Genomic DNA, 19,341 nt, shown 5'->3' on the forward strand with positions numbered 1-19,341 from the left:
GCGGGAGGCAGGTCGGCGGTCCCACTCCCTTGGCGTCCCGAGGGATCCGCCCGCTACCCTAATCCCTTCTGGCCCCTTCTCAAGTGTCCGCTGTGCCTCCCACCCCGCGCCGGTGGGCGGAGAAGGGACACAAGGATTCTGCCGGTACCTGCGGCTTCACTCCCCGAAGGTGGCCTGCGCTGGGACCGAGCCTGGGCAATGTGACCCTGGCTGTCCTTTGCAGCGGAGCAGGAGGCTGGGGGCGTCTGGGAGCGCAGCGCTCTCCCGAGCACCTTGCCACTCCAAAGCTCTGTTTTCCCGGCCACCCGGCCGCTCCCGAAGGCTGCTAAGGTCTCCTGCCTGGGCGCTGCTGGTCACGGTCCTTTCAGCGGCCCCAGTCCTCCCCCTTCCAAGTCCCCACTGGAAAATCACCCGCTGCGGGCTCCCTGTAAGCCCAGCTTCCTGGGGGACCGAATTACCCCCATTTTCCCCGCTCAGATTTGCGCTCCCCCAACAGCTCACTCCACTCGGTACCCCGAACTGACGACTTTGTCCACATAACACCCCCGTCCCCACCCCACGCCCCCGGCCCCCGAACCAGGGAATGTAACACTTTTCAGACATCCTTGCCATGGAGGTTCTGCACAATGTTTATTGGCTAGTGTCTCGGGGATTTGACAGTAACACCAATATACACTTACATGCCTGAAGGAGGGGGGAACGTGCCTTTTCCCTTAAAGGTAAAATTAAAATACCTAGCATCGCAGAAAGTCAGTTATCTTATTTTGGATCTCCCGACCTTTTGCTTCCAAACTCAGTAACAGTCCTAGTGTTGCTCAAGCCCGGGGGCTTGAGGCGGGGCGCTGAGGGTCTCTCTACAGTCTGCACAAAATTTGGGAATGGGGGTGGAGACACACTCTTTCGCGGGCCGAGGTTTAAGCCCTGAAGGCTTTATACTTGTTTCTCCTACACCTTTTCCCTACACTCAGAACAGCTCCTTGGTTACGGAATTCTGGTAAAAAGACGTCCCCACCCCACCCCCCGCCGCGGGAACAAGGGTCCGCATTGACCCAGGTGCGAATGTTCGCTCGCGTTCTGCGCCTTTCCCGCCTCCCCTCCCCCGGCCGCAGCCCCTCCTCCCCCCGCGCTGCACCCTCGTTGTTGGCTGCAGCAGGCGAGCAGTTCCCGTCAATTCCTCCTCCCTCTTCACAGGATGTCCATATTAGGACATCTGCGTCAGCAGGTTTCCACGGCTGGTCCTGGAGGCCCTGTGGGGGGAGCCGTCCTCGCTGTCCCTAATCCTAGGGGGTCGAGGGGACCCCTAAGACCCAGATTTCTAAACGTTTACAGTATAAGCACACACAACAAGACGGGTGGCCAGCTCGGGAGCTGAGAGGGCGGTGGAGGCGGCCAGGGGGCAGCAGAGGTCTCCGGGCTCCAGCGCCACCCCCTCCAGCCCGCAATGGTTGCGCTGTGACGTCATTGACTCATTCATGCCTGCTGATAAAAACGGTGGCTGCCGCTCCTCGTACTCCAACCGCATCTGCAGCGAGCAGCGGAGGAGCAGAGACAGAGCCAGCGGCAGCGGCGCAGCGAAAACACAGAGACCGCGCTCCTACCCAGCTCTGCCCCTCAGCTCCTACCTGCCTTTGCCCCTCAGCCTTGCGCCCCGGCTTGGACTAACCGCGACCATGATGTTCTCAAGCTTCAACGCTGACTACGAGGCATCCTCCTCCCGCTGTAGTAGCGCCTCCCCGGCCGGGGACAGTCTTTCCTACTACCACTCACCGGCCGACTCCTTCTCCAGCATGGGCTCTCCTGTCAATGCGCAGGTAAGGCTGGCTGCACGCCGCCGCGGGGATGGGGACTCGGGGTCAGCGGGGGGTGGGGGGGGAAGCCCGGGATGGGACGCTCAGGGAGACCGGTCAGGTACCCCCTTTCGGCGCGGAGGGAGGCTGCCCCGGCCGGAGCAGCCCCGTTCCGGGAGCCTGAGCCTTGTTGGAGCGCACACGCGCTGGGCAGAGTAGAGTTGGCTCTCCTTTCCCGCGGCGGGCTGCTTTTGATCTGCCCCCGGCCCGCGCTCTGTGACGGGTCTCTGGCACTAGCTGGGGCAAAAGTGTCCCCAGCAAAAACTCGCTGAGGAGGCACTGACTCCTCTAGGGGGGCGGCAAAAAGGGGCAATCCCCCCTCCGCTGGCAGCCTGGAGCAGAGCCGGGGGGGAGGAGAGCGAAGCAAGCCGGTGTGTAAGGCAGTTTCATTGATAAAAAGCGAGTTCATTCAGGAGACTCCGGAGCGGCGCCTGCGTCAGCGCAGACGTCAGGGATATTTATAACAAACCCCCTTTCAAGCAAGTGATGCTGAAGGGATAACGGGAACGCAGCGGCGGGATGGAGGAGAAAGGCTCCGCGCGGCAGAATTCTTGGCGGAAAGAGGGAGACCTTTCATCCGGGAATATAAAAGGGAATATAAAAAGACAGGAGCAGGCCCTGGCAGGACCGTTTCTCCTCCCCTCCCTGCTGCATGCGGCACTGGGAGCCCGGCTCACCTCACCTGTCTCTCGAATCTGTTCGCTCACGTCAACTTCCCCTTTCTTTTTCGTTCTAGGACTTTTGCACGGATCTGGCCGTCTCCAGTGCCAACTTCATCCCAACTGTGACTGCCATCTCCACCAGTCCAGACCTGCAGTGGCTCGTGCAGCCCGCCCTGGTCTCCTCCGTGGCTCCATCCCAGACCAGAGCCCCCCACCCCTACGGAGTCCCCACCCCCTCGGCTGGGCCTTACTCCAGGGCGGGAGTCGTGAAGACCATGACAGGAAGCAGAGCTCAGAGCATTGGCAGGAGGGGCAAGGTGGAACAGGTGAGTTCTTCAGCACCTCGTGTGCTGGGCGGGGGAAGGGGGAGCGAGGGTGTCAGCATCTTGTAGATGGAGAGCACAGTGGGTAGGGTGGGGTCACTGATGGAACTGACTGCCCATCCTGAACGGGGAACTCTGGCTCTAAGCCCTTTCCATCCGGAGTCAGACTCCGATTGTCCCACCCCAAGCTAATAGTTTCTTCCCTAGGAGGTCCTATCTCATGCTTTTGCACTGGGCTGTTCTTCATTGTCTTGCTGAGCCTCTTATTTGAAATGCAAGTCACACCCAGCCTGCAAATGCAGGTTAGATAGAAATGGCTTCACAGATGAGGTGCCAGGAAGCTGGGAAGCTGCAGCAGCCAGTTTCACTGGGGCGAGGGAGTGGAGCTGGTGGCAGACGCTGTTCCTGACTGTTGGTCTTTTTTCTTCCAGTTGTCCCCAGAAGAAGAAGAGAAAAGGAGAATCCGAAGGGAAAGGAATAAGATGGCTGCAGCCAAATGCCGAAACCGGAGGAGGGAGCTGACCGACACACTCCAAGCGGTGGGTAGACTGTGTGGGTCACTCCTGTTTAAAACTTAAGGGCTAAGTTGGAGATGGGGCGTAAGGGAGCAGTGTCCTTGAGCAAGCCTGTGCCTTATGCTTTGCTTTATCCCTGTGTACACAGGAGACAGACCAACTAGAAGACGAGAAGTCTGCTTTGCAGACTGAGATTGCCAACCTGCTGAAGGAGAAGGAAAAACTAGAGTTCATCCTGGCAGCTCACCGACCTGCCTGCAAGATCCCCGATGATCTGGGCTACCCGGAAGAGATGTCTGTGGCTTCCCTTGATCTGAGTGGAGGCCTGCCCGAGGCTGCCACCCCCGAGTCCGAGGAGGCCTTCGCCCTGCCCCTCCTCAACGACCCTGAGCCCAAACCCTCCGTGGAGCCCATCAAAACCGTGAGCAACATGGAGCTGAAGGCTGAGCCCTTTGATGACTTCCTGTTCCCGGCATCGGCCAGGCCCAGCGGCTCTGAGACCGCCCGCTCTGTGCCAGACATGGACCTGTCTGGTTCCTTCTATCCAGCAGACTGGGAGCCCCTGCACGGTGGCTCCCTGGGGATGGCGCCCATGGCCACAGAGCTGGAGCCCCTCTGTACCCCGGTGGTTACCTGTACTCCCAGCTGCACTACTTACACGTCTTCCTTTGTCTTCACCTACCCGGAGGCTGACTCCTTCCCCAGCTGCGCGGCTGCCCACCGCAAGGGCAGCAGCAGCAACGAGCCCTCCTCTGACTCGCTCAGCTCACCCACGCTGCTGGCCCTGTGAGCAGGCAGGGAGGGGAGGCAGCAGGCACACACCAGTGCCCCTGCCCTGAGCTGGTGCATTACAGAGAGGAGAAACACATCTTCCCTCGAGAGTTCCTGTAGACCTAGGGAGGATGTTATCTGTGCGTGAAACACACCAGGCTGTGGGCCTCAAAGGACTTGAAAGCATCCACGTGTGGATTCAAGTCTTACCTCTTCCAGAGATGTAGCAAAACGCATGGAGTGTGTATTGTTCCCCGTGACACATCTGAGAGCTGGTAGTTAGGAGCATGTTGAGCCAGGCCTGGGTCTGCGTCTCTTTTTCTCTTTAGTCTTCTCATAGCATTAACTAATCTATTGGGTTCATTATTGGAATTAACCTGGTGCTGGATATTTTCAAATTGTATCTAGTGCAGCTGATTTTCACAATAACTACTGTGTTCCTGGCAATAGTGTGTTCTGATTAGCAATGGCCAATATTAAACTAAGAAAAGATACGAATTTATTTTCTAGTAGATAGAATTAAATAGCTATATCCATGTACTGTAGTTTTTCTTCAACATCAATGTTCATCGTCATGTTACTGATCATGCATTGTTGAGGTGGAATGATTGTTCTGACATTAACAGTTTTCCATGAAAACGTTTTATTGTGTTTTTAATTTATTTATTAAGATGGATTCTCAGATATTTATATTTTTATTTTATTTTTTTCTACCTTGAGGTCTTTTGACATGTGGAAAGTGAATTTGAATGAAAAATTTAAGCATTGTTTGCTTATTGTTCAAAGACATTGTCAATAAAAGCATTTAAGTTGAATGCGACCAGCCTTGTGCTCTTCTCATTCGGGAAGTTGGGTGAGATTCTGAAAGGTTTTGGGGACCAGTGTGTCAGGAAGCGGAGCTCCTGGAAGGGGACACACCCTTTTGTTCGACCCCTTATTAAAGAGAAGGAAACTCTAGAGCTGATGCTGGAAAAGTTTATAAGTACAAGTCTTCACAGCGCATTCCTAGGGTTCTCTGCTTGCAGTTTCTGAGGGTGGGCATCTGCTCTGAGTAGCTTCTGTGGGAACACGTCTTCCTGCTTCTTTTTCTATTTTGAAAGTCAAAGGGGGTGCATATTTAATCCAGTTGTGCTAATATTAAGTTTAATCATCTTGATCTTAAAGGAATCCTTTTAGCAAATAGAATTAAGCTTTGCACAAACGACTTTAACTTTTTATTCCCACAAAATCACGTGAAGGGTAACCTCTTACCTCTAAGGTGAGCAAATTGAGGAATAGTTAGTATGAACAACTTTTTCTGTGTCTCGCTTTTGGGGTTGGAATCTTCCTCACCTATTAGCCTATCCACGAGGCAGAACTGCCTCTTAATTCTTGGTTAAAAAGGTTTTCACTTGGTTAGGGAAGAAAAAAAACAACAACCTTTTCAGTCATTACCTCTAACATACATACATTTAGTGGAATTATCTTTATTTTCAGCAAGAGAAGGGTTATTGTCCTATCTCTTAGTAAGAAGTACATTGTACTTTAAAAAATATCTTTAACATCATATGCCTGGCATTGAGTTTACCCAGGGAAGCAGGGGGAGGGTGGGGAGGCGGAGAAAAATTGGCTCTGAGAATTTCAAAGCGATCTCAAACTGTACAAATAATGGTTGATCATTTGGTAAACAAAAAGTTACATAACAGCTCAATCAGAAGTCAACAAGACTCTGAATAAGCTTCAATGTAGAAACTTCATCATCTTAAAGAAGAACATGACCTTTGCCTGGGACACCTCTGGTAATGAGGCACTTACACGCACCAGCGCAAACCACCGGGAAAGCAGGTGGTGCCCTTCCTGCCGGGCTCAGGCGGCATGCAGGCGCCGGCGCGGAGGCCAGAGACCAGGTCTGCACACATGCTAGCTGAACAGCCGCTTCAGTGCCAGCCTTCTAATGGTTTGGTGATAATGAAAATCACTGGGTGGTTATGGGGCGTAACGCTTAGTCAAACTGAAAGTTTTAATTTAAGATGACAATTCTGCCCTGGCCAGTGCGGCTCAGTTGATTGGGGCGTTGTTCCATAACCTAAAGGTTGCGGGTTCAGTTCCTGGTCCAGTCATGTACGGGAGGCAACCAGTCGATGCTTCTCTCCCTCCTTTCCTCTCTCTAAGAAGCAATGGACAAATGTCTTTGGGTGAGGGTTAAAGGGATAATAAATAAAATAAAATGACAATTCCATTGAGGTTGATGTTCTTACTTGCTTTCTGAATAATTGGCATTCGAAAGTAATTTGCTTTAGGTCCGTAAGAGCACTGACAGATCACACATCACTTGCATATTTTTGCTTGTCTGGCAATCATGAAAGTGGCATTAGACTCCCTGTTTGCTCTTCAGAGGGTAAATTTTCTGTAGCCTTTCAATATGACCTAAACTAAATATGGAAATGCTATACTATAACTAACACCCAGATCTGAAACAACAAAGTGGTTTACCCTGTGAAGAAGCCAGCTGGCTCCCTTACATGTGCAGTAATAGCAACCCATGGAAGCTTCCCAGATGGATGAAAGGGAGGCTAGACCTCTAGCGTGGACACTGAACCGCTCCTGGGGACCTGACCTCTGTAAGCCCCATGCTGGCTATTGAGAGAGGCCATTGCTCCCCATGTGACAGCCCTGGCCTAGGCCTGAACACAGACCCTTCCTCTGGTAACTGCAGCCTGGCTGAGAGCAGGCTGCTGCACCAACAGGACTGCATGGAAATCCAGGGAGGGGACCTGCGACAGGAAAGCTCTGTCATAGGCACCTTAGGGGCCTGCTACAGGGTCCCCCACAAGGCAACAGTCCACCAAGCTCCCTGCCAGTCATCCTCATGGGATCCAGAGGAGAAAAGGATTCCCTCTTCAGCTAACGGGCTCCTTCCAAATCCTCCTTTCCTGACTCCCGAGTCTGCAAGTTCCATGGACGATGGACCCTGAGAATATCAGTTTCCTTTTGAGAAAGACTCTGCTCCCCACCCACACGGTATGACCTTATACTGGTTTTGCAAAACAGCTATCTCAGGGCACTATCGTTCAACACTGGTACAAAAGAGATACATATAACAGCAGGGGATGGAAATGAGGATCGGAAAGGGTCAATTCCTTACTGGGAGAATGTCAAGTTTAGCTCACTGTTGGATCCCCAGCCTTGTCTCAGGGACGGGCACCAAGTACAGGACTTATGAGTATCTGCCAGGTGGACGAACACATAAATTCTGTCCCATTTCCATAAACAGAAATGTATTCCTCACATAGTCTCTAAATTCTCCTATTCCAGGCCTTGTTATGAATTAAGCCCAATTATGATATTATGTCTGGCTCCAAACACATATCCCATTTCCATCTTGGCTCCTGGAATTCCTTAACTGCCTCCCCTGGGTCACTTCTGCCAACTCAATTTCAAAGTGAATGCATAGCCAAGGTGTTTCCAGCTCCAAATTAATTTTAGATGGAAAAAGGAGAGAAGAAACAAAATATTTATCTCTATATAAGAGTGGATTGTAGCGTCTACATTGCCTTTACATATCTCTGCATCTTCCTTGTGTAATTATCAAAATTAAAGGGCAGCATTTAACAACTGGTCTTAATAACAGTAATTTTGTATCAATAGCAAATTTCCATGTGTGAGTAAAAGTCAATCAAATAGGCTATCTTTAATTAATGGACAAAGAAGAGACCGAGGCAATGTAAACGTTTTCAGATGATTCCTCTAAGGAAACCATCTGAGGTTTCAATGTTTTTCAAATAAGAATAAATCTAACCCCCCCGCAAATCAATCTTTAACTGCATATGAGATTTCATCCAAGCAGAGAATAATCAGATTTCTCACAATGTAAAGGAGACACAAGCATCACTGGAGTGCTGAATGTCCGGGCGCTTCTTGCTGGGCCGTTTGGCTCTACACATTAAGGAGCCGACTCCGGCCTCGTCTCCGACTCCATGTCCTGTCCTTCTCTCCCACAGGCACTCCGCTCACGGCCTTCCTCCCCTTCCGGACACGTACACAGTGCACTGGCTGCTGTCGTAGGGCCTTTGCACTTGCTGTCCCTCTGCCTGGGCCTTTTTTGCTGGAGTTGGCTCCTTCCAGTCACTCAGGAGTCAGCTCAAAGGACATCCCTTCCAAGAGGGCTTCCCCAGCCACTCTCTCTAGAGTAACTACTTCAGCACATACATTAAGAATCTCCATGACTCGCCCTGGCTGGCATAGCTCAGTGGATTGAGCTCGGGCTGCGAACCAAAGTGTCGCAGGTTTGATTCCCAGTCAGGGTACGTGTCTGGGTTGCAGGCCATGACCCCCAGCAACTGCACATTGATGTTTCTCTCTCTCTCTCTCCCCCTCCCTTCCCTCTCTAAAAATAAAGAAATAAGATCTTTAAAAAAATAAAATAAAAAAAATCTCCATGACTCTTATTCCATTATCCTGCTTTGTTTTTTCACAGCCCATACCGTATCTGCAACACTTAATTTATGTTTTCTTTTATTTTTTAAAGGTATTTCAACTGAAGAATGGAGGCATATGTAAGTATAGGTATATTCATCTTCAAAAAAATGAACACAACTATGTTTTCCACTTTTACTGATATGCAAGTTTCAGTGAGTCACTGAATTCCATTCGAATTCATTGATTCTTAGCAAGTGACGTGTGAAATGATACAACTTAAAATTTAGTGTGCGTTAGAACAGGGTTAGCTGCTATCACCGCCATTATCGATATCAATGTCATTACCGTCATAATCATCACTTTCCAAGAATATGCCCAGACCTGAAGAGAAGCAGGTGGGGTATGAGGTGTATTGACTCCCAATGAGTCAGTTCAAAATCCCTGAAGGGTGCTAGCTGGACAGATTTCCACTTCCTTTGCACAAAGGAAAAAGCCACAGAAGCTTTGTTGCAATGCAATTCATTTCAATGGTTCCACACACCCACTCATGGACTAAACTCAGTTGCCTTTTTTTTTCCCCAAGAAGCATTGTTCAGCTGCCCAAAAGGCCAAAGAGCAAAAAAGGCTCTGGCCCCTGTTCCAAGGACGCTTCCTGGCCCAATGGCCATCTATTGTTAAATAATAAGCCTTTTTATACTTTTAACTTACACCGGCTTGGTGCTTGGGTGTGGTTAAATCAGTTGATTAGGATAAGAACCCGGAGGGGCTTGACCATTGCTTGCATTGGGAGAAGACCCATAGGAAAGGAGGCTGTTCAAGGGTGTGGAGGCAAAAGCATCACCTTCATCATAGAGGGTAGATGGCACAGGCCTCAGTTGCGGCCATATTTACATCGGGGAGCAATTTGTGGTCAGGTCTGCAGAAACAATGATTCATCTTCGGTCTTTTTAATCAGTCGTGAAACTGTCATCACAGCTAAACCTATCAAAACAATGTGATTAGTTAGTCTGGATTTGAGGAATTGGATCCAATATAGCAGACTAACTCAGAACGCAGACCAGCTTGGGATCTTGGCTTCTTGATTTGGGGCAACTGTAGTTTCCCCATCTGTAAAGGGATAATAATTGTACCCACCTCTTGGCATTGTTGTGAGCTCGAAATAGGTTAGCGTGTATAGAGTGTTAATTACAGTGCCTGGGCGCACAGAAGTATTATAAAAGTATTAGCTATTAGGTAATATCCTTATAATTTAGGGAGGTGGAGGTTTCAGGGGAGAAAATATATACCCTTTGGAACAAGGATGGGCTTCATTTCACTCAACAAAATGTTTGTGGTGCCCACTATATATCAGGTGCTGGATTCAGACTCGGGGAAGACAAAGCCCTGTCCTCAAAGAGTTCATGGTCCAGTGAGGGGGGAAGTCACACACACATACCCGCTACAACACACTGTAACGATGAAAACTGATGCGAGGTGCAGGTTTGCACGAAGGAGGAAGTGATGAACTCTGCCTGGGGGGGTCTCTAATAGGAGACCTCTAAGCTGGGCTTCACGGGTGGCCGAAGGGAAGCAGATGAGGATAAAGTGAAGATGAGCAAGTGAGAGGTGGAGGAATTCCAGGAGGCAGAGGAATAGCAGTGTAAAGACACAGACTCATAAACCAGTGCACTCAGTTTTCCTGGACTGTAAAATGTGGGGCTGGGGGAGGAGAGGATGGGAGCTGTAAATTAAAGAGCATTCCATAGGTACATTTGATTTCATTTGCATCAGTATCACAACATCAAAGTGGAGGGGGCTGGAGATAGGTTGAAAAGAGATAACTGTGGTCAGATTAATAAAAGCCTGGGATTTATTTAGTTCGGTTGTGTGTAGGCTGAACCAAGGCAGTGGTGGTGGGAGCGTAGAGGGAACGAGAGGTGGTTAGCGGGTACAACTGTCTGCACCTGGTGATTGAGTGGATGTGGGAGGTGAGGGAGGGAGTCCAAGCTCACTCCCAGGTTGACCAGACCTGACACACAAAGAAGCCTGGGGCTCTACCAATGACTTTGGGACTATAGGAAGAAGAGCAGGTTTGGGGGATGCTAAGTTCTGGGTTGGACAGGTCAAGTTTTCGATGCCTGTGGAATTTCGGGGAGGGGAGATGTAGGCTGGTGGAATTACATGATGGAGGTTCTATGATGTAAATTTATAGAGCTTGTCTGGAGGCGTGTGGTTAGGATGGAACCTGGAGCTCTAGGATATAACATTGACCATGGCTAACATTTTACATGCGCTTGCTCTGTGCCGAACGGTGCTGTGCACTTCACAGGCAGTGCTGAGCCAGGGACCACAGTCTCTTTGCTGACCATTTCTCCTCTGGCACCTGGCACATAATGGGCGTACAACAATTTTTGTTGAATGGATGCTCTCATTTAGCCCTCACAATGATCCCATGAGGCAGATATTAGGATCCTCATTTTACAGGTAATAAAATGACCTAGGAAAGGTTAAATGAGTTAACCAAGTTCACACAATGGAAAAATAGCAGATCTGAGATTTGAAAAATCAGCTCTTTGCAGCTTTAAAGTTCAACGTGCTTTACTGCTCTGCTAAAATGTTAAAATCTGCCCCTAACTATGTACATTTGCAACCTAGGGTAAGACTCTAACCTGAGACTGTTTCCTCTACCAGATCCGGAGTGGGTTTCAAAAATCTCAGAACTCCCTTTCCAGCTCTGAAACTCTGACAACATCAGGAGACGCAAGTGGAGACACATCGTCACTTATGGTAGAAGGCTGAGCAGTGTAGGCGGCACTGCGGCGGTAGACCAAGCACAGGAGGTCGGAGAAGTCCAGCCCAGGAGCAGACAAAGAGGATAGATTAGTGTTGTATTTCTGGGTAACAAATTACCACACACTTAGCAGCTTCAAGCAACACACATTTATTGTCTCACAGTCTCTCTGGGTCTGAGTCCAGGCACAATTCAGCTCAATCCTCTCTTCAAGGTCTCCCAAGGCTGCAGTCAAGGTGCCAGCCAAGCTGTGTTCTCACCTGGACGCGTGAATGGGGAAGGGTCTGCTTCTGAGCTCGTCCAGGTTGTTGGCAGACTTTATTTCCCTGGGACTGTGTAACTAAGGGCCTGCCTGTTTGCTGGCTGTTGGCTGGAGGCTGCCCTTAAGTCCTACAGGCTGCTTCTTCAACATGGCTGCTCGCTTGGTGAAGGCTACCAGGAGAATCCACTAGTGTGTGCTAGCAAGACAGAAGGACACACACACACACAACAACATAATCACAGAAGTGAAATCGCATCACCTTGGCTGTGTCCCATTGCTCAGAAGTAAGTCTTGCAGGTTTCACTTGGACTCAGGGGGATGGAACTACGCAAAGGCATGGACACCAGGAGGCAAGAATTATTGGGGTCACTCTAGGGTCTGTCAGCCACAAGAGGTCATAACACCTGCTGAGAGTTTAAAAGTAGCAGTAAAACACCATTAAACTGGAAATTCTAGACATTGTTGGTGACAAAATACTTCTTCCTGAAAAAAATCTTGTTACAAATTCTGAACAGTGGCTGGGATTACCGTTGAATTTTCATAGTGTATATGTAAATTTCATTTCAAAGATTACTTATCATTTAAAACATTGCATCCTACATGGAAGTAACTCCAGTTACACTAACAGTTGGTCCCCCGTCATGGGCTCCGCTATATACCTTCACTTTAAAAGTCTCTGATGGTTCAGAATCACTGGTGTGGAGTCTCTGACTCTGGCGGCTCACAGTTCCGCGTGTAAACAGTAGATCTGAAGTAACGATCACACAGTGACTGTCAAGGCAAAGAAATTGAGGTCCAATTACTTCAGTTGTTCTTCTTTATACCATTTGGAGTTTCTGGTTTAAAATTTAAAACCATGAAGCAGTGCAAACTGAGACAAGCAATGTTTTTATTTGTTGAGAGCCCATTTCAGTTAACACGTGAAATATTTTACTAACCTTTAGCATTAAGTTTACAAATGGAAATACTTTAAAACTAAAAAATGAAGAAAACAAAACATCAGTAGTACAGTTCAGTAGCTGCCTAGTACTAGGTAAGCTGCCGCTGTGCTGCTTAGGGCTAAAAAAAGAAATAACTAGCACTAATTTTGGCTCACAATCTGCCAGACACTGTTACACACACACATCTACACATCTATATTAGTTCATTAAACTAACACTAGCAGGCAAGACCTGCTCTTCTTTTATAGACAAAATAGTCTGGGAGCACAGAAGGATTGTGATCTGCGCAAGATCATCCAACGGAAGTGGCGGAGCTAGAATTTAAGGTCCGGGCACTGTGGCTCCGATGCCTGAATTCTTAGCCACTAGTAAGAAAACACAAAGCAGAACCAATATCTCCAACCTTAGAGGTCAATGGCAGCCCTTCAAGAAAGGACAGACAGGCTTTCAATGCAGAAGCGCTCCTTTCTATTCCTGACCGGTCCCTGCTGGCTCCTGGGTTGAGCAAGAGCTGGGACCTCCCAGAGAGTGTGCTTCTCCAGCGTCCCCTCCCCCAGCCCGTCAGCACCCAAGTCTGCCAGGCCCAGGTTTCTCCTGGCCCTTCCCAGCATCGGGCCCTTTGCTCCAGGACAGGTCGCCAGGTCAGGCTGCGCCAGGAGCTCTCGAGTCCTCTATTTACTGTTTGGTTTCCGTGGTGACACGTAGGCGCCGTCAGCACCACCCATCACCCGCCCCGCAGCGCTGCCCCACCCGGCGCCGTGACGTCTACCAGCCGCTTCCGCCCTGCCCATATTTGGCGCAGTCACCACGCCGCCTGCCGGGTGGAGGCTGGGAGCCGGACTCCGGCCTCGCCCCGCCCCCGCCCCCGGCCACGCCTCCGGGGTGTGCTGACGTTGGCTGTGTTCCACGTGCCCTCCTCCCCTTCCCGGAGACCCAGCGGGGGTGACGGGTGGGGTCACTCAGGGACCCTGAGAGAGGACGTGGGTGATTAGTGGATGACCTCTGAAGTCTCGAATATTCCTTGATCGTTGAGGATGCAGTCAGGATTTGGGGTCGTCTCGTCTGTTCCGGGTGGGTGAGCTGGGGTCGTGATTTTCTCACTCTGAGCCCAGAAGTCATGGAAACAGCTATCCGATGCCTAAGTCTTTGTGAATTTTATAGGTTTCAACTTAAGGTTCTCGCCCATGACTCAGTGAAACGCTTCGAAGACCGAGGTTTGGGGATCACTCTTGCCCCTTGAGATAAGTGACCTTGGAAAGGTCGTTTCCCTCTAAAGGGCCTGGTAAAATGGGGGTGGGACCTTAGTAATTGCAACAGTGCCGTCAGGTTCGTGAGGGGGGGGATCGTCTGTCATCTTCTAACTACGCCCCCTCCCCCACGACAGAAGTGGAATGTCAGTAAAGTTCTTTGAGGACCCCTACCTACAATTCTGACCTCATAGTAACCGGATTTGTGTCTCTGTGCCTTGCTCATATTAGGCGCTTAATTGACTTTAGTTAACTGATTATTGAATCAATCACAGGCAAATTACCTTCGGATTTCACCTTCATAAATCTGGACCCCCGCAATTCCTTTTACAGGCGGAAGAAGGAATATCGTGATGATTAATAATCGTGCAGCAAGGTTGCTGATGTAAAGCGATTTGCAGGTGTAAAGGGCAATAAGCATTCCAGGGAGGAATCCAGAAGTGTCTGGAGGAGCCGTGGGTGTTTGCCTCGCGGCCTGAGTGTGGGGGTGGGGCGGGAAGTGCCGCAGTGGCCAGAGAGTGCGTGCGCTGGGGAGCTGGCTTCGGGCTTGGGGTTAACTCTTCAAGCTGCTCAGTGGGGCGCCCCCCTTCCTGTAAAGTCCGGACCCCAGTTCTTTTGGCCAAAGGGAATGCGTGTTTTTCAGAATTTGGGGGCTGATTCACCCATCAGAGATTATTCTCTAATTCAGCCTTTCTATTTTCACAAAAGGGGAATATAAGGATCAGAGAAGTTGGTTCACCCATCCAAACTTGCACAGCTAAAAAGACAGATAAAAGCTACAGTCTCTCCCCTCCCCTCCCCTCCCCTCCCTCCCCTCCCCTCCCTCCCCTCCCCTCCCCTCCCCCTCCCCTCCCCCTCCCCTCCCCCTCCCCCTCCCTTCTCTTCTCTTCTCTTCTCTTCTCTTCTCTTCTCTTCTCTTCTCTTCTCTTCTCTTCTCTTCTCTTCTCTTCTCTTCTCTTCTCCTCTCTCTCCTTTCCTTCCTTTTCCTTTTCTTTTTCTCCTGCTTTTTGATTTTGAGCATGTTTATTAAAGCTGAAGCAAGGAAGGGTTTAGGATAGAAGAATCAACAGGAGAGAGCCTAGGCAGGGTTGCCTTGGCTCACTGGAAAGTCAGGGGAAAGGGGGCCTTGGAGACAGATTTAGGGGTTTAGCCTGGGGTGGGGGCAGCTGCTGCTGCCCATTGTTTCCCTGGCTGTAAGTTTCCTGGGGTACCTTAGAGTTGAAGGAGATGCACACCTGTGAGGGAAGGAGAGGGGGAAGGGAAAAGCACAGGTGTGCTCCCAGGACAGCCAGGGTTTCTGACTTCAAACTAGTGTCACTTCTCCCTCACCTAGCTGCTTCTAACTTCTTCCTTCTGTGGCTTCAGGACCCTACTGCCTGGCTGAGCTGCTGGGGTGTGTAGTGAACATAAGTACTCATTAGAGGGCTCGTTTAGGCACTTGCTGCCCTGCACAGCCCACAGCATGAAACCTGGGCTTGGGATGACGGCAAGGAGGTGTCTACTCCCAAAGCCACAAGCATTTCTCCTTGTAGTGCCTGGAATGGCCACCTTTATCCAGAGAGCCTCAGTCGGCTGTCCTGAAACCAGTGTTAGAAAGTTGCTGATCACTTTTCATAGTTACTCAAGTCCTGCATTAAGCTTTTGTCATCCAAGATAACGGTAGAAAGCATGAGGAGTTTCCAAGCCATGGAAATCCTTTTTCTGCTCTTTGGAAGGTTTTTTCCCCATGGTACGTAGAGGTTAGATCTTTTGGGGGAATGCTTCTATTGTATCTGCCTTCCCTTTTGGCCTCACTTAACTTCCTCTTACAGTTTATATTTCTTCACTAATTTTTAGGCTGAATATGGAGGCAGCTCAGATTGAGAAGACTGGTTCCCTTGGATGGCTCTGGCCATTTCGGCTGGCTGATTTAAGGAGGGGTGGGGAATCCTAGCACCTTCCTCTCTGATTGTACTTGGAGGTAAAGTCACGAGCAGCAGCTCTGCCCTCTAGTGGACATGTGAGGCAGAGCGACCCCCTCCATGCCCCAGTTCTAGAAGCAGCATCTTGGTGGTGCAGGTTGGAGGGAGAGATTTTCTTTGTTAACGCTGATGGAAATAGCAAAAGTTGGCAGAAATTTTTTTCTTCTCTCTCTAGTTTATTTCTGATGATTTGGTCAATTTGGATGCAGAAAAACATTTCTGTTTATTCCTCTTGTCTGGACTGCTTTATTCCTTCCTGCTAGCCAAAGCCTGCCTCTGCTTTCAAATTCTATTTCAAATTCCACCTCCTCCGTAGCAACTTTTCTGACTCTTCTTTCCTATGTATCTTTTGAAATACAGCTAGCTGTACACAGACCCAGCACACAATGCACACTCTTTTATAGCCTGTTTCCAGTTGTCTTTCCTGGAGGCTGGGGCCATATCTTTTGTGTTCATAGTGCCCGGCACAGGGCTGGGGATGAACACTGCTGTCAGTAAGCCGAGTAATTAGTCAATTGATTGATGGATTTCTACAAAAGCAACTCCAGGCCGTGGCTTCAATGAACTGTTCAGACGCTAAGCGCTTTGAGGGGGGTCTAGAGAGTGATCTAAGCGAATGTGGCCTTGCACAACAGGGGGTTTCACAAAACAGTTGCACAAGCGGACACCAGCTCTGCAGACGATGAGGAAGTCTGAAGTGGACTCTCAGAGACGCGAGGAGGGTGGTGACGTGGGGAGCTCAAAGGATGAAAAATAAGGAAAGGGGGCCTCTGCTCCTGGGGTCAGAGAGGCGGTGTAGGCTCTAGAGCCGGGTTAATGCCCCGGTTGCACCACGTGCTGCGCGGCCTCTCGAAGGTTCACTCCTCTCTGTCCACATGAGTGCACGTCTCATGGTGGCGGCATGATGAGGGTGAGTGGGGTTGATATGTGTATGGCAAGTGTTAGGATAGTGCCTGGCACATAGGAAGTGCTATATCACAGTCTGTAAATAAAATTTTCAGCTTTGCTCTCTTGTAGATGGAATAGGGGAGCATTATGTGGTCTCTTGGCTCCCTTCTGCACTGACCTCCCGGGGCAGTGCCTGAGCTTTGGGGTCAGTCAGGTCTGGGTTGACTCCTGTCTCTGTTAGCAGTTGTGGGGGGGTGGGGCTCAGTTTTCTTAATCTGCGAAATGGGATGATTGTGTCCACCTCAAAAGACTTGTGTGCATTGCTTGTCAAAGGCCTGGCACTGAAGGAGCTTGAGAAACAAGAGCTATAGTTACTGTCAAGGAGAAGAGCCATCTATAGAAAACAGTTGGGTCCTCAATTATCTTTCGTGTTTCAGGAGAGACTGAACCCACTGAAGAGCAATGACACCAGCTCTAGCCAGAGCTTGGCAGCAGGAACTGAGGCCCTGGGTCTGGGCTGTGATAAGCCATCACGGCGTCTGAAGAAACCAGGGGTGGTTTGACTTGCACATTAACTCTAGGAACATGTTCTGCCCAAGGGCTGCGCTGAGGGTGTGGACCCAGGGCGGCCAGGTGCCAGCAGAGATAGGCCCCTCCTGCTGCTCTTCTCCCCAGGAGGAGGGACTCTGGCAGAAGTGGGTGTGGGCAGGGTGGGCCTTGGAAACCTGCTGTTGAGTGTGCGCGTGCGCGCGCGAGTGTAAATGTCCCAGATACATCCCGCCCTGGGAGTTGGACTCCCAGGCCCGGTGTGGCCTCCCTCGTGGCAGAACCTGCCCGCACAGCTCCTGAGAGCTGGCGTTCCCTACCCAACGGAGGGCATCTTGGCTTGATTGTCAGCAATTATTCAAGGGGTGGGGGTGGGGAGGGTCATGGCAGTCTTAAAGCCAAATTAATTCCTTCAGCTGCTTGTGTGGAAAATTACCGAACGGGACATGCAAATGCTCTGCAGAGTCCTCGAGTTCTTTTTGAAGGGGAAGGAGGGTTGCAAAATCCGACGATGACCGAATGTGGCAATCCCAAGTATGTTAGGAATCACTCTTATGGCCCTTCCACTCGACAGCGCTTGTCCCCTGTGACCCACGAGGGGTTAGTTGTGCGTTCCCTGATAGGTCAGGATCTGCACTAAGTTGTTGATCAAGGGTTCAAAACCTGGGCAAATCCACCTGAGGAGTTGTTTGGAGACCACGGAGGAATCTGGAGGCCTCATTCCAAACACCTATTTCCAGTAAGGCTGACAGGGCGGGGCCCCTTGAGTAGCACCTGGAGCAGACCTTGGGCGGATGGCCGCGGCTGAGGAGTTGTGCAGGTGTCCACGCTGGGTGCCTCTGCGGGGGAGGAAATGTGCTTTGCTTTTCTTTTTTTTTGGCTTGCTGTACTTTCTGATTTTTTTTTTTTTTTGGCAAATGCATACTGCTTTTGTAATAAAAAAAAATTAAAAAAATGTTCCCGGCAGAGTGGTACATTTGTTTTTTTAACAGATAACAGAACATTGTAGATGGGAAGTCTCGAACACCTGGTTTTTTTTTTTTTGCTTTCTCCACTTTCCAAAAGAAATAGATGCTCGTGGTAAAACTTTTACAAAATTTAGATAATCAAAACAAAGAAAATAAAAATCATCTGTAATTCCATCACAGAGATAAACACCTGTCAGTAGTTTTGATTCTCCCTTTCCAAGGTACACTTTAGTTTTATACTCTTTGGTTTATATACTGTGTTTTTATGGAAATACGACCATGCTGTGATACTGTTTTGTAGTCTTTTTTCTACATAGTAGATCATGAATATACAATATTTTTTTCAAGTGATCACATTGTAATAACGAATCACTCAGGATTCTATTTGTCAACATCCAGCAACTGTGCCAGCTCTGTATTGGTGGACCTTCGGGTTGTTTCTAAACTTTTTGCTGTTACAGACAAGGCTGCAAATATCTCAGCAGCTAAATTTTTGTTCCCGTCGCAGATTACTTCTTTTGAAGTGGGCCAAGGGTGTGCTCCCTTTTAAGGCTTTTGAAACGTAGCCGTATGGTCAGTAGGGTGTCACATGGTACCGTGTGCAATTCCTGTTACAACCGGGAGGGTATCGATAGTCTTGGCTCAGCCAGTTTCTAGCTGTGTAACCCTGCAGAAGTTACTCTCTCCACACTACAATTTGCACGACTGCAAAATCGGAGTAACAGCAGCTACCCAAAACCATTGCTGTGAGGACTGGATGGGAAAGTGTGTTGAGCAGTGCCTGACATAGCACATAACGAGCCCTCAATAAATGGTGCTTGTTGCTGGTTCATGGGCTGTCTTTTCTTCAGGGGAAGATGTCTTGAAATGGAGGGCTGGTTGCCCGGGAAAGTTGGGACAACTCGAGCAGAGCAGGTCTGAATGGTGAATAGGGAAGACTTTCTGGAGAGTGGCAGTAGGAGTGGACAAGCAATAGAGAAGGGGTTGGCAGTGGGCAAGGGGAGGAAAGCTAGCCGAGGAGATTGGGCTGTGGGGGAGAACAGGAGCTCAGCGGGCGGGGGGAGATGTTCGCTGGGGCCCTTCGGAGCAGGGACCCTTGGGAACAGAGCCGTGTGCCAGTCACGTTGTGACTGAGGTGGAGCCTGTGTCCCCCCCACCCCACCGCCCCTGGCCCTGTCCAGGCTGCTTCCTGCCCTTCCTCTCGGCCTCACGTGGCGCCACTGCACGCTGGTCTTCTTTCGG

The 19,341-nt window shown here is 49.9% G+C and overlaps 1 protein-coding gene and 1 long non-coding RNA gene across 2 annotated transcripts; one reads left to right on the forward strand and one right to left on the reverse strand.

The window, feature by feature from the left end:
* Positions 1-1,520: 1,520 nt before the first annotated feature.
* On the forward strand, positions 1,521-4,938 carry FOS (Fos proto-oncogene, AP-1 transcription factor subunit). Its single transcript, XM_045822736.1, has 4 exons — positions 1,521-1,811; positions 2,584-2,835; positions 3,264-3,371; positions 3,496-4,938. Exons 1-4 carry the CDS (start codon positions 1,671-1,673, stop codon positions 4,135-4,137), a joined length of 1,143 nt encoding a protein of 380 aa, XP_045678692.1. The 5' UTR covers positions 1,521-1,670; the 3' UTR covers positions 4,138-4,938.
* A 6,517-nt stretch (positions 4,939-11,455) lies between these two features.
* On the reverse strand, positions 11,456-13,109 carry LOC123808812. Its single transcript, XR_006783835.1, has 3 exons — positions 12,893-13,109; positions 12,208-12,319; positions 11,456-11,744 (listed from the first exon to the last, which is right to left on the reverse strand). It is a non-coding gene; the product is annotated as an uncharacterized LOC123808812 (long non-coding RNA).
* Positions 13,110-19,341: the final 6,232 nt, after the last annotated feature.

This window comes from Phyllostomus hastatus, unplaced genomic scaffold (assembly GCF_019186645.2).
Source record: "Phyllostomus hastatus isolate PE091 unplaced genomic scaffold, TTU_PhHast_1.1 phas_scaffold_501, whole genome shotgun sequence".
NCBI classification, from domain to species: domain Eukaryota; kingdom Metazoa; phylum Chordata; class Mammalia; order Chiroptera; family Phyllostomidae; genus Phyllostomus; species Phyllostomus hastatus.